Raw genomic sequence first — 13,667 nt, forward strand, 5'->3', positions numbered from 1 at the left:
CTGTTGTTATTATCAGCTGCAGCCCAGAGGACAGCCCCCGGCAGATTTCATCCACAGATTCATTAATCTGTCATCTGTTGGGGTGTTGCCTCACTCCTGTCCCGTTCCTCCGCCCTCTCTAGCCCTCTTCTTATTCCTCTGTCAGCCTGTTTTCTCTCCGTTGCCTGCCTTTCCTTCCCTCGTCCTCCCTCCATCCGCCCTGCACTGAAAGAGGGAGAGAGATAAATACTTGGACTAGACGGCAGGCTAGAATTAGCATAGAAATGGAAGTTTGGAGTCATTCCCCAGGTTCAGATGAGCAGTTTTCCTCCCCTCGGCACAGGACTGTTAGCAGGACGGAGTATGAGTTGTCTGGATGTATGAGGCTTGCATTCACCTATATATAAATATATATATGACAAAATACATAAAAATTTGGTATTTTCATTTTTTTTCCCTTTTGCCCAGTCGAACACTAAGGCTACACTGATTTTTGCTATGTTAACACCTGACATCCACACTGCTCCAGTGTTTCTGAACACTTAAAATAAAGACATTTGAAAATGCTGTTGTCCTGTTTTAGATCCTGTTTATACGACACCGGTGCCTGAAAACACAATATTTTGAAAACGGGTTCCAGAGTGCAGTGTTCTGGAAATCACACCGTCTCCGTTGTCATGTCATTCCTCTGAAAACGGAGACTTTTCACACATGCACATTACAGTTCCAGTCACTAGGCATGCGCGAGAAAGTCGACCATCACAACAACAATGGCGGACCCCCGAGATCTGTTTGTGCCTCTCACTCTATTGAATTTATCAATGCTTCTCCAGCAAAGTGTAGATTTACTGTAGCAACTCCATCTCATTGTCCGTCTGACAGACGTGTGGTTGCCATTTTGTTTTATACATCCCCTCTCTGCGGTGCGGTGCGGTGCGTGTTGTTTCATTACAGTCACACTGCCAACTACTGACCTGGCATGTATACTACAGCGTGTTTGGTCATTTTTGCCGATCAGTGTGCACGGCGATTGTTATCAAAACGTTGTCGTCTAAGGGTGGACGTTTTTTCAATACAAGAACGAGAAAGATTCCATTTTCAGCCGATCAGTTTCGTTTAAACATGGCCTTAATTTCAACACTCAAGTTTGCGTTTTAGTCTGGACAGACGAAACCAGATTTTTTAAATCGGTGAAGTAGACACTCAAGATCGCTTTGTGATCACGTGTGAAACCAAAACATCAAAGCTAAGCATGGTCAGGTTGTAAACATATTTATTTCTGCTAAAAAGTCGGTCATTTGAATTCGGGGGTGGGGGTCTATGGGGATTGACTGGCTTCTGGAGTCAGCCTCAAGTGGCCATCAGAGGAACTGCAGTTTTTGGCACTAACGTGTTAGCTTCATTTCTGTGCCCTGGAGGTTGCCCCTTCGTGCTAATGTGTCACTGTATTTGCCTTGCAACAACTGTTTTCCATCGCCTCACGCTCTTGTTACTTTAGACTAGTTTGACACCTCCATTTTGTCGTTGGTCCAGGCAAAGAAATCTCTGGTCTTACTTTTCGCCATTGCTGTTCTTCCTCTGCAGTATAATATGCCCTTGGTAACTAAGCAACCAACCACAGAGTAGATAATCTGCTTCGTGTTTACACCGGCATGTGCATGCCCAGTGTACGTGATTGTCAGGTGTGTCAATATGGACAGAGGTTATTTCAGAAACGATGTTAAAACGGTCATGTGAACTGACATTTATTCTAAAACATTGTCTTATAATGGAAACACATTAGTGTGGATGTAGCCCGAGTTGCATATCCACACAGACACAAACAGGCTCGGACAGGCCCTGTATCAACACGCTGCTGGACTGCTCCCTATCTTCTCTGTCTCCCCTCTGTTTGGTAGCAGCAGACGCCGCTCCAGTCCAATAAAAACCAGTCTGACTACTTAGTGCTGGATGCCCAACTGTCACAGCCCTAGACCAGAGGAAACGCTTCCAGCTCTTGAGCGCCTCTATCAAATCTCTTTGTTCCGCTTCCATTATGCTGTGTTCAGAGCCCAACCATCGTAACTGGCTGCCACAGTGGCGTCCAGGCCCAACCGTGGCACACAGACACACACATTCACACACTCGTACATGCACAAGCAGAATCTGGCAGGCTAAATACAGTTGAGTCACACTTAGTCTCCTCGATGTGTTTTGGCGCCAGCTCTAGTATTATGGAGCATTTGTGTGTGTGTGTGTGTGTGTGTGTGTGTGTGTGTGTGTGTGTGTGTTTGTCCAGCACAGGAACACACTCAGTTCCTCCTTTCCCTAATTTCTCTCCCACAGGAACTGTAAAGGGAAGGACTGTTTGCGTATGTGTCTCCTCCGTCTGACTCGTGTGTTTGGTCTTGTGTTGCTTGGGTTGTCGCCACACATAAATCCACACACACACACAACCTCACACACTAAACCCTATTCTCCCTCTGTGTTGGCTCTCTTCAGGAGGTGGTGCTGTACTGTCTAGAGAACAGAGTATGTGAGGTGAATCACAGAGACTACGCCGGTTACTGCGCCCTCCACGAGGCGTGCGCCCGCGGCTGGCTCAGCATAGTCCAACACCTGCTGGATTATGGGGCCGACATCAACTGCAGTGCGCAGGATGGCACCAGGTAGACAAACACACACTCATGCATATGCACACACAATCACAGAAACTTGCATAAACACGTCTCCTGAGCACAATGCAAACACGACTGTGGCTTTTTCTACAGGCCCTAATAGGGCACGCCAGGACTTAGTCATCAGTTAAGTCACTTCAGTTGGCTCATAGCAAAATTTCTGGGATTGATTTTTTTATATTTGCTTGGCAAGAGCAGTGATTTGAGAGATTAGTGCAGTTTTAAATGGGAAAGGCTAGTGCTCTCATTGCTGCGTTATTAAAGTTTACAGTAGGGGGTCTGTTCTGGGAAACTGTGCACAGGTCTTAAAGGCGCATTGTGCTGCAGCTTTTATTAAACCATTACAAGATTTGCAACATTCATGGTATCACAGATACATAGGTGAGATCATTGCTAAGAAGAGTGGGCAGTCTTGCAAAACTATAAAATATATTTCACCTTCTGGATATGCACATGGAGTCATTATTAGGGACGTACATCTGACGAAATAGTTTATGGGTCAACTTAAATTTGAGAAATTCTACCAGTGACAATACAGCTGGAATGAATAATATAGTTTTAATTCAACACACTGCATTTTTAAAGACTAATTTGTTGCCCCTACAGATGTTGTCAGTGCAGCTCCATGTTCTTGTTAAAATTAACATACGTGTGTGTGTGTCTAGACCAATTCACGACGCTGTGGAGAACGACCACCTGGATGTGGTGCGAGTCCTGCTGTCATACGGTGCTGACCCCACCCTGGCCACGTATTCTGGCCGTGGCCTGCTCAAGATGACCCACAGCGACAGCATGGAGCGCTTCCTCACTGGTAAGATCCCTGCTGGCTTTTCTACCTCGTCACAGACACAGTTTAGTCAGGAAGTTAGAAATTCTGAGGTCCACATCCTCACCCTGGTTTGATTTGTTGGATCAAATGTCATTTCCTGGCTACAAAAAAGTGAGGACGGGGGATGTGAGGAACTTGTTCCCTTTTGAAATAACAGTTATACGTTATTTAATGACATCTGATTAAAGAAATAATGCTTTTAGAAAATCACAAATGCCTGCTGTCCAGGATGCCCTGTGTCAAATACAGCACGTCTGGAATACAGTTAGTGTTCACTGTAGTGTGGACACTGTATCTCTTGGGAATTTTAAAATGATTTCTCTGAAATGATTGGTCCTAAAGGCGTCATTCACACTTGTTTTGACATGTAAGGGCTTGTTTATGCTCAATGTTAGATAAGGAGAGGGACAGAGCCTTCTGCTTGTACTTTGTGTTCATTATGTCGTTATTTGTGCACGTTTTCCGAAAGCTTATGGATACAGATGAAACAGAGCAGCACCATTGGAAATCGTAGAAGTATGTAGAGTAGTTCAAGTGAGATGCGACTGTAGGAGATAATTAAGAAATTTAAATCATGGCGTAACGTAAACAAACAGGTAAAATATAATAATATATAGTAAAAGAGAGAATTTTGAAGAGAATTCTCCGTCCACATGTCGGGATGTATCTAATGGCTACACAAACCACTGCTGTCTGCAACAGTGGTTCAAATTGGGTCGTTGGTCCTTTCTGATAGTGAGTGACTATCAGAATGCACATTCTGTTTCAAAGTGCAGGGAATTTGTGGCTTTTAAGTGCCTCTTCACTTTGCATGAATGAATGATGGACAGCTACATAACAGAGACAGCAAACTAGCTTGACAACATGGCCAAAGTGAATATATTAAACTACGTGGACCTTGAACTAATGACTAAGGAGAAATCTGGACCCCGTGGCTGGACTAGTTGGGAACCACTGGTCTACAACGCTGCCTCCATTTAAAGTTGCAATATTACAACCTTCTGTACCGCTGCCTCGTTTGTTGTTGTCGGAAACTTTGCCCTCTAGTGCCGTTTATTATAAAGGATGCATGGAAATATGAGGGCAGTGATGCTTACAACTTATAAAACAGACGAACCTACTTATGTACGAAAAGGGATATAAATCAGCCTGAAGACCCTCCCCCAGAGACGAGTGAAGCTTGTGTGTCAAACATCCAAATGCTCAAAAGCAGCGACTGCACAAGATGCGCATGCATGGTTTAAGGCTGGTTTTGTTGCGTTTGAGAAAAGGCATACAAACATCAGGCGCACAGTTCTATCAGTTTGTTGGTGAAAGTTACACACGGTCTCGAAGTATCATTTTCTTGCACCTTAAGTCACTAAAACCCCCCCAAATCCCTCGACAAACATGACCTATTTTAGAGGGGATTACGGTTTCTTTACCTAAACTGTACAATACACTAACCTTGCGCTGTTAACTGTTTTGCAACAACTGCAGTCGCTGAAAGTTTATTCCATAGTGCAGACAGTGGAATGCAAAAGCCAGAAAATTTGAGTATTAATGTGCCCTTCACCACAAACCGTACAATCACAGATGCTGGAAAAAGAGTGAATTAAAATGAGATCAAAGGGGTTTTTAGACAGCAGGTACACCAGAGGGTGGATATCGAGGTGGGGCGAGAGTAAATTGCTGTAAAGATCGGTCAGCGATCGAGTTCCCACATGCCCCAGTCTTGGCTCAGTCACTGTTTGCTGTTCTTTCAATGCTCTGACCTCTGTGCAACCTGTTGGTATGAGTCCCTCTCTGTAAATCCTCATCCTCCACCTCCCAACCGTCGCTACAAGACATGCCTGTCTCTGTCATCCTGTTTCCCCTCCAGCACCCCCCCTCCCACCCCCACCCCCACCCCCACCCCTCCCTCCCTCGACCACCTGTTAGACAGGGAGTCTCAGCCCGCCGGGGTGCGTGCTGCTGCCTCTGAGCTCCTCTATCTGGTTACTTAGCAACGCCAACTGTGTTTGCTCAGCGTACGTGCGGAAATGGGCTTCGCTCTGGCTGGAGGTTTTGTATGCGTGCGTGTGAGCGCCTGAGTGTGTCTTTTCACAAGGCTGCCTAGCTAGAGCCTGACGTGGGTCTGTATTTGGGCCGTGAATGTTGAGAGGGCCTGCCTGAGTGTTTGCAGTTAAAGTCGAGACAACACGGGTTTGTGTACAGGAGGAGGAAATGAAAGCATACACAGGGGTGCACGCTTCCTCTGGAGCCAGCTGCTTAATATTACATGAACATCCAGCTAGTTAAAAGCGATTATGTGAGACACAGCGGAGGCTTCGGTGGAGGAGACGAGACGCAGGAGAGACAGCACGTCAGGGTGAAAACGAACAGGTGTAAGTTCACGGTCGGCAGAAGGGTGAGCAGGTTTAGTGCAAAAGGGAGATTTATATGTAGACGGCTGGAAAGATGGTGTTGAATTTTGAAGAGAGTGTGGACAGATAGATCGATGGCTGCGAGATTGACAGCAGGGCGCGAGGGAGATCGAGCACCGGAGAAAATGAGCGAGAGCGAGCGATTGCTGCCCTCCCTCCACCTGGTCCCACTCATCTGGAGGCTGTTAATCCCTCCAAACACACGCCAGACGCCCCACGCCTCAGCGCTGGCACAAAGCCCAGCTCTCACTCTGTGCGTGTGTGTGTGTGCGCGCGTGCTGAATACACACTTTGCTCTTGCTGTGTGTGCTTATCCAGCTCCCTCTGCTTGTTTGTTTCCAGCTCGCTCTGTGTGTGTGTGTGTGTGTGTGTGTGCGCGCACGTGTGTGTGCGGACTCAGCGACTGTGTGTGGTTCTTGTTTGATTCCTGGCAGCCCCACTCTGAACTGAGCCAGCTCTAACCCAGCGGAGACAGTCGCTCTCCTCCCCCGTGGTACAGCCGCTGGCCCCTGACCATCAGTGCCCCACCACCCCTCCTCCCCCAAAACATTTGCTCTGTTTGTTTCTCTTTTCTCTCCTGACACCGCCCCTCCTCCTCCTCTTCTATTTTACTGTGCTCTTTATCCATTTTTCTGCTGTAGTCTTAAAGGGCAATTGTATTTTGCCTCGTTGCCTGTCCCCGGGGCTCCAGCTCTTGTGTAACTGGCTCTGCTCCTCTCTCCTCTCCATAGATTATTTTGCTGACCTTCAGGGCCGCTCAGATGACGACCCGGGGCTTTATTGGGAATTCTATGGCAGCGCTGTGTGTGGTGAGTACTGATCAGCGGTCCTGTTTGTTTTAGTGCTTACAAAGTCTTTATTCTTCAGACATCTTTAATGCCATCTAGCTTCGAGCGATGCGTGTCTTTTACAGTAATGTGGATGCTTGCTAAAAATGTTTTGTGTGTTTTTATGTGTGTATTTCAGAGTCAAACGAAGAGGGTGGTATGTACGACATCCTGGCTGACCCTCCAGGCCCTGAGGATGAAGATGAGGATGATAAACGGGAGGTGTTTGAGTTTGAGTTCTCGGACCGACCTCTGCTGCCTTGCTACAACATCCAGGTGTCCCTCTCTCAGGGGTAAGCTTCCATCTCAAGAGCAGACTCTCATTAGGGGGTCATGGAAAACCAGGAATAGTCATGAAATTCTACAGTCTAATTTTCCAGGCCTGGATCCTTAAAAGTTTTGGAAAAGTCTGTGGATAGAATTCCATATATTGTAACATTAAGGGTGCTTTCACACCTGCCCTGTTTGGTTCGGTTCAATCGAACTCAAGTTCATTTGCCCCCGAAGTGCGGTTCATTTGGGCAGGTGTGAACACAGCATTCACTCAGGTGTGCACCAAAACAACCAGACCGAGAACTTCTTAAAGAGGTGGTCTCAGTCTGGTTACAAATGAACTCTGGTGCGGTTCTTTTGTGGTGAGAACGTGTTCTGACCTGGATCTGAACCAACTGCAGTCACATGACACATTGTTTGGGTTAAACATGAGCATGTTACAGTCCTGGAGGATTATTAATGTGCACCTCCTCCTGTACTGCCTTAATATGCACATTCAGCACATCCAATGCATCAAAACATTGTTTTCTAGTTGGAGCCGCGCCTCGTTTCAAACTGTATGCTTTGACTAAAATGAACAATGACAGCAATATAGTCCACGATGAGCAGCGCTAAAATCAACCTGCGTAGTTGTCCCTCCATTGTGACATTAGAAAGTGTCACATTTATCTTGCAAGTGTACTCTTCTTCAACGTTTGCTTTACTTCCTGGATTTTTCCCACATGGAAATTCTGACCAATCAAGAGCAGCTTTCTCACACAAGGCATTTGATCTGGTCCTCTTGTAAATGCTGCCGTGAGAACATGAACCAACTCTAGACAATTATGCAACTTTGGAACAAAATTTGTCCCTGATTCAGACCAAAGCAAGACAACTCTAGGTCTGAAAGCACCCTGTAGCTCTTGACGTAACGTAGCTCTAATCTGCTTTGATGTGTGAGTGACATTTTGTTTACCATCATGTACGTTTCTTCACTTCCCCCCGCGTTGTCTCTCCCTATATGTTTGCCAACTAGGTGGAATTATGTTTGAATAGTTTGAATCCGATTTGTTTGAATAACGCCTGGCAGGTGGGGCAAGGAAAATACTGTTGTGACAGCGTGATTGAACATGAATCTCAAAGTTTCCATACCTTAGAGAGATGATGTAGGCCAAGTTGCATTAGTAATTTAAGATTAGGTTAGTTAACAACTTTTTAGGTCACAGTTTTGCCAGTTTATCTAAACAAATGCCAAGATGACCCAATGTGAGCCAATCCTGTGGGACGCAGGACACACGGCACTGTCTGGGAGCTCTACTCCTTCATGTTTGCGAATCGCCTACAAAAATTAAATTACATTTGGAGTAAAGTGCGCTACACAATTCCGTCCGTGTTATATGTAGTGAATAAGTCATGATATTTTATTGTAGGTCCTCGACCCTCATTTCTAAACATTGTTTGATTTCCTCTTTCAGGCCGAGAAACTGGCTGCTACTGTCCGACGTCCTCCGCCGGCTGCGGATGTCCGGCCGCAGCTTCCGCCAGGCCTTCCCCCACATGGAGGTGGTGACGGTGGCAGAGGCTGAGTTCTACCGGCAGGCCTCTCTGTCGCAGCTCTTCTCCTGCCCGGAGGAGCTGGAGGGCTTCCACGCAGACAGCAAGGACCTGCTGGACCTGGTGGAAGACAGTGCTGAGCTGGCCGCCCTTCTGGGCTCCACACTGGAGTGCCTGGACGACCGCTGGGACCACCCAGGGGACAAACTGAAGGACAAAATCAAGGCTATTGGCAAGTTGGGCTCATCCTGACCCCTTGTGCCACTAAACCCGGACCTTGATCCTTACCGACTGCAGTTTGCTTTAGAACCACGCAGGGGTTACGATGATATGCCTTAGCCTGACTCTTAGTTCCCACGCTGCTCTGGACCAGCACTGTACAGATGGACTGACCTGCTGGCTGACCGGGCTGCTCAGACGTTTCCCTCCGTTAACTGAGGATCAATTTGAGACTCAGTAGGCTTAATAATGGTCTTATTTTTATAAATTAATATATGTATAAATAAATAAATAAATAAATATATATACATACATATATATATATATATATATATATATAAGAAATACAGAGATTTTTTTTCGTTCGGATGTTGCTCACGACGACTCCTGAGAGATTTTGTATGGCAACAGAGTGCGGTCGTGTTGTCAGCGGTTGGATGGAGTGTGTGAGCGCGCAGCACATTGTGCATGTGTGTAGCTGTACAGGATAGTACGAGGCTGTGCTGTTGAATGTGGTATTTGTGTTCATAGGAAGCACATGATGTCCTGTTTTTTTTTTTTTCCTCCTCTCCTCAGACTTTAGCGCTGGCTTGAGCCTCAGGGGCTATTCTGTTGTATCTTTTTTTTATGTTCAAATTTTGCTTCCTGTTTAGTCTGTAATTTAACATGCAAAACTACAGAATTGTTTGTATAATAAAGTTTTAAGATAATGTTGATATTTACCCTTCGGCACAGAGCTTGTATATAACAGGGAGGCTACTGCAGTAAAGTGAATCTTGGTGTGTTCATTTTTGTTTTAACTTTGTAATTAAAATATCTCATAATTTGTATTTATATTTTACAAAAGAAGTTGCTTTAAAATAAATATACAAACTGCAAGATGAAACCAGTGTTCCGCTTTTCTGTTTTGTCAGTGTTCAATTAAATCGGGCTGTGAGAACTGGGGTTTGTGCGGCTGCTCTGTCAAATTAAATCTCGCCTCATTATTGTAGCTGCTCCTGTGTGTGTGTGTGTGTGTGTGTGTGTGTGTGTGTGTGTGTGTCGCCGAGGTGTGAAGAACACAATCCTATATTGCCATCTCTTGGATTATTTTTGTATTGTAGGCATCATGCAATTTATTGCTGCAGCCATGACTGAACAACTCGCCAACACCCATTTGCTGCTTCTCTGCGCTGAAAAGCTTGTGGCTTGCAGCGCCCCCCAGTGTCCAAAACGATGAGTTTGCTGAGCCTTCAGCGCTGAATTCAACTTTTGTGTAGGGGCTGATTTATTCCTATTCATAATAATTCTTTATCAGAGGTAGGGCCAAGTCATTGCAGTCAAGCCCCAGGTCCTAAACTTTGACTTTCAAGTCTTAAACAAGTTATAATGCCCTCTTCACCAAATATAATGACATTTTTTTTCAACAGCCCCATATACATCCAAACCATGCTTGTTTATCATAGATTGTATATGTAATTTTTTTTCTTTAAGCCAGTGCCCAGTACTTGGTCTCTGAGTGCTTTCCCATGTCATATAATGCCATTCAAACAGAGTAATGAAATATTCAATTCACAAAAATTATAAATGCTTTTTAAAATTTGAATTTATTTGTTAAAACAAGATTGTTAGTTCTTCATGGTTCTCTTCTGCAACTTGCTTGGAAGCTGTCAGATTGGTTCAAACAAAGTGGATCTGAGCAATTAAGCCTCACCTCGTGACCTGCGATCCTCAAGTCTACCCTTGCTAGTTGGTCTTAGATCGAGGTTGCCATCGAGGTCCCGAGGCTCTGGAACCCTCTGCCAGTTATTTTTGTATGTGTTTTTGAATTAGTAGCATGTTTAGAAGAGGGACTCTATTGTGTCTTGTGGAGCTCAAGAGCTCAAACAGGCTGAAGAGAGGGTGGGAGGTATCTGCTAAGGTACTCATTGCTTTCTTCCTTGTCTTTATCTTCTTAGGAAACTCAGTGGCCATGGTGTTAGTAGGTAGAATTTAGAATGTACCAAACTATGGTCCTGTCTGGTTCGGTTACCTTAACCTGTTAAAACCGAAAGTCTGTACATCCAAGAATAAACTTTCTAGGATTGTGACAATGGCAAGTAAAATAGTTGGCAAGCCACAGAAGCCTTTGACCTTGAACTCTTTACAGAAATGGCACAGAGATCATCTCTTGGAAAATATACTCAGTATTTCCAGAGAGGCTCATGTAGGAGTCCAGAACTATATCAAGGTATTTAAAATTTTCCACAGTTTCCACACGTTGACCATCTAGTCAAATTGTCTCTATCTTCAGATCTTGTTTCGTCTTAGCCACATTCATTTCTAACTTGCTGATGCGACACCATGTTTGAGGGGCCTTAGTGTGGGCCAGGTAGGCAGCTTCACTTGATGGGTCTGTTTGCTGGAACAGACCAACTAAGGCCATGTCGTCAGCATATTTAAACAATCTTAAATACCTGTCATTGATCACAAATTCATTAGTAAAAAGAGAAAATAGCACAGATGGAAATGATGTAGCGTCTTTGCCCTTATCGTCCACTGTACAAGAGGGTGACCACATAGACAAAGTACAGAGGAACATGAGGTTGGGGTGGGTGGATCTGAATATGCTTTGAATGTAAAGATCAGCGCTTGATCTTTTGCTCACATGAACGTGTCCAATCAGTTTAAGGCTGTAGATAAACCCCATCAGTCTGGGAGGCTCCGCAGAACGCATTAGATGAGCAGCTGAGTGTGTCAGCACGACGATCCGCCTGAGCTTTAACTAAACTGAAGCAAAGAGGAGACAGACTCCAAACTAAATACCCAACTGCCCTATCTCTGCAGAGTGGGTGCAAAGAGATCCCTGGCAGGCTGCCAAGGGCCAGGCCACACTTCAGAGGAGGGGTTAGTTGATCCGCATGCTGACAATGGAGCTTTAGAAAGAGACTAGGGCAATCCAGCCCCTCGGGACATAAATAACCCACTGGAGAATCCTCCAGAGAAAGCAGACTATCATTAAATCATCATCAGGCTCTGAGACGATCTCAAGATATCGTTTCATGTTGAAATCACGACTGAGAACGCTCGTTTTATTTAGCAGCACAGTTCAGAGAGCTTTGCAGAGTGAAGTCAGAGCTTCAGCTGCTGTCTCCAGGCAGAGAGGCTCATCTCACATATCCAGATGAAGGTTACGGAGCGACAAGAGCTAATCGAGATGCTGGGAAAAAAACAGCTTGGCAGACCTGAGATTCTCAGCCCAAACACTGGAGTCAGAGAGTCACATCCTGAGGCAGAGGGTGCGGGAGGGCCACACTCATCCTTAAGAGCTCCTCTCTGACTAACATCCCTCTTTACTGAGCAGCAGGATGTAATTATAGAGCATCACCAGCTATTATGGTTTCGTAAATGGACATCTTGTAGGTGAAGAAGAAATGGCTGTAAGTTTCAGTGAGGATTACACTGCATGGTCATCACCCACTCTGCTGTGAAATGTTTCCCCTATGTGTCAGTAAATGGCAGGAAGTAGACCTAAAAAGTGTTGTGTGCAGCTGTTTGTTTGTTAGTGCGTGGTTCATGGAGTTTCTAGAATTGTTAACTTGCTCTAGAAAGAAGTTTATCATAAAAGAATGACATTTAAAGACTATTGTGTTAAAGTCTGTAAAAGTGTTGATACATCTGTGCAGCTCCAGTCCACATAAACACCCACCAAAACAATATTTTCAGTCATTTAGACGACTGTTTCTGAAAGACAATGGGGGATATTTTTTGTTGAAGTCACACCAAACAGTTTGGACTATTTCAGTGCACCAACTGAGTCAGTGCTCAAGGTTAGGGGTGTGCCGTATCATCTCATTCACAATAAAACTAGTAGGCCTATAACAACAAGCATGGCTGAAAGCGAAATTACGAGTGACTCAGTGGTGGTTCCCAAAAGAGGAGCAGCTTCAGTAGTGTGGAATAAACTGTGGCGTCCTGAATGTTTTATGAACAGCCCCGGACTTCTCAAGACTCTAGTGCATTACTGCTCAGAGGGAACTCATTCAGCAGCTCCTCTGGCAGCAGGTCAAGTCAAGTGATTTTCTCAGAAACCTCTGGTAATGTACACCGACTTGATGCTCACAGCTCAACAAAATACTCCATATATGTGAATGTGTGATAGTGTGGTATCATAACAGCCTGTCACAGGTTACAGCGTGATGATTAGAGGAGAAATGGCAGAGCATAAAGGTCCAGGTGGAAAAAAACAATCATTTAGGATTTTACTAAAAGAAGGAAATCACCTGTTGATTTATATATATATAGATCCCAGGGGACATTTTTTGTATTTGGGAGTTGTTTAAATGTGTAATTTGTGAATTATTAATATTGTATACAGAATCTGAATCTCACTGAGTTACTGTTGTTGTTCACAAACTAAAGAAATGAGATATTTTTTGTTTAGTTTTTGCTGAATGTTTGAAGGTAAAATGTAAAACTATATCACTTATTTTGTTGCAATTCTATTTTCTTAAATTAATAATATAAATATTTTTTTTTACTAATTTGTCATATTGTCAAGAATATCGTTATCACAAAAACACCCTGAAATATTGTGATATTAGTTTACGACAATACCACCCACCTCTATATATTGGCATATCGGATATCAGCAAAAAATCCAATATCGTGCATCCCTAATGCATATAAACACTGTTAGATGGAAGGACATGCCTGCAACCACTGATATGCCATATTGCTCACACAATGTCTATGTAGCTGCATATTTTTTTGTCGTCTTGTCTCTGTCGATTGCTTATGATTTTATTTTGTATTGTAATTTGTTTTTATGCTGCTGAAGAGGAACCTGCTAAAAAAAGTTTTTAACTGAGTCGGGCCAGTTTTAACTGTGACACACCAAATGTTACCTTTAATTCCAATCCTTTCCTGGATAAATAAGAAAATTATGAAAAATAAAACAAATATTGTTTGCTTCATGCTCTTGAAT

At 44.3% G+C, this 13,667-nt stretch overlaps 1 protein-coding gene across 3 annotated transcripts in view; it reads left to right on the top strand.

Annotated features, from left to right (window-relative positions):
* The window catches only part of bcor (BCL6 corepressor), a 56,451-nt gene extending 46,843 nt beyond the window's left edge, over window positions 1-9,608 (top strand). For all 3 annotated transcript variants that reach the window (XM_078174615.1, XM_033616959.2, XM_078174616.1), the window contains 5 exons: window positions 2,461-2,627; window positions 3,302-3,447; window positions 6,602-6,679; window positions 6,837-6,990; window positions 8,425-9,608. In XM_078174615.1, the coding sequence (XP_078030741.1) occupies window positions 2,461-2,627; window positions 3,302-3,447; window positions 6,602-6,679; window positions 6,837-6,990; window positions 8,425-8,755 (876 nt within the window). In that variant the 3' untranslated portion in view covers window positions 8,756-9,608. The remainder of the gene's footprint in view (window positions 1-2,460; window positions 2,628-3,301; window positions 3,448-6,601; window positions 6,680-6,836; window positions 6,991-8,424) is intronic.
* Window positions 9,609-13,667: the final 4,059 nt, after the last annotated feature.

Source organism: Epinephelus lanceolatus, chromosome 14 (genome assembly GCF_041903045.1).
Source record: "Epinephelus lanceolatus isolate andai-2023 chromosome 14, ASM4190304v1, whole genome shotgun sequence".
Taxonomy (NCBI): domain Eukaryota; kingdom Metazoa; phylum Chordata; class Actinopteri; order Perciformes; family Serranidae; genus Epinephelus; species Epinephelus lanceolatus.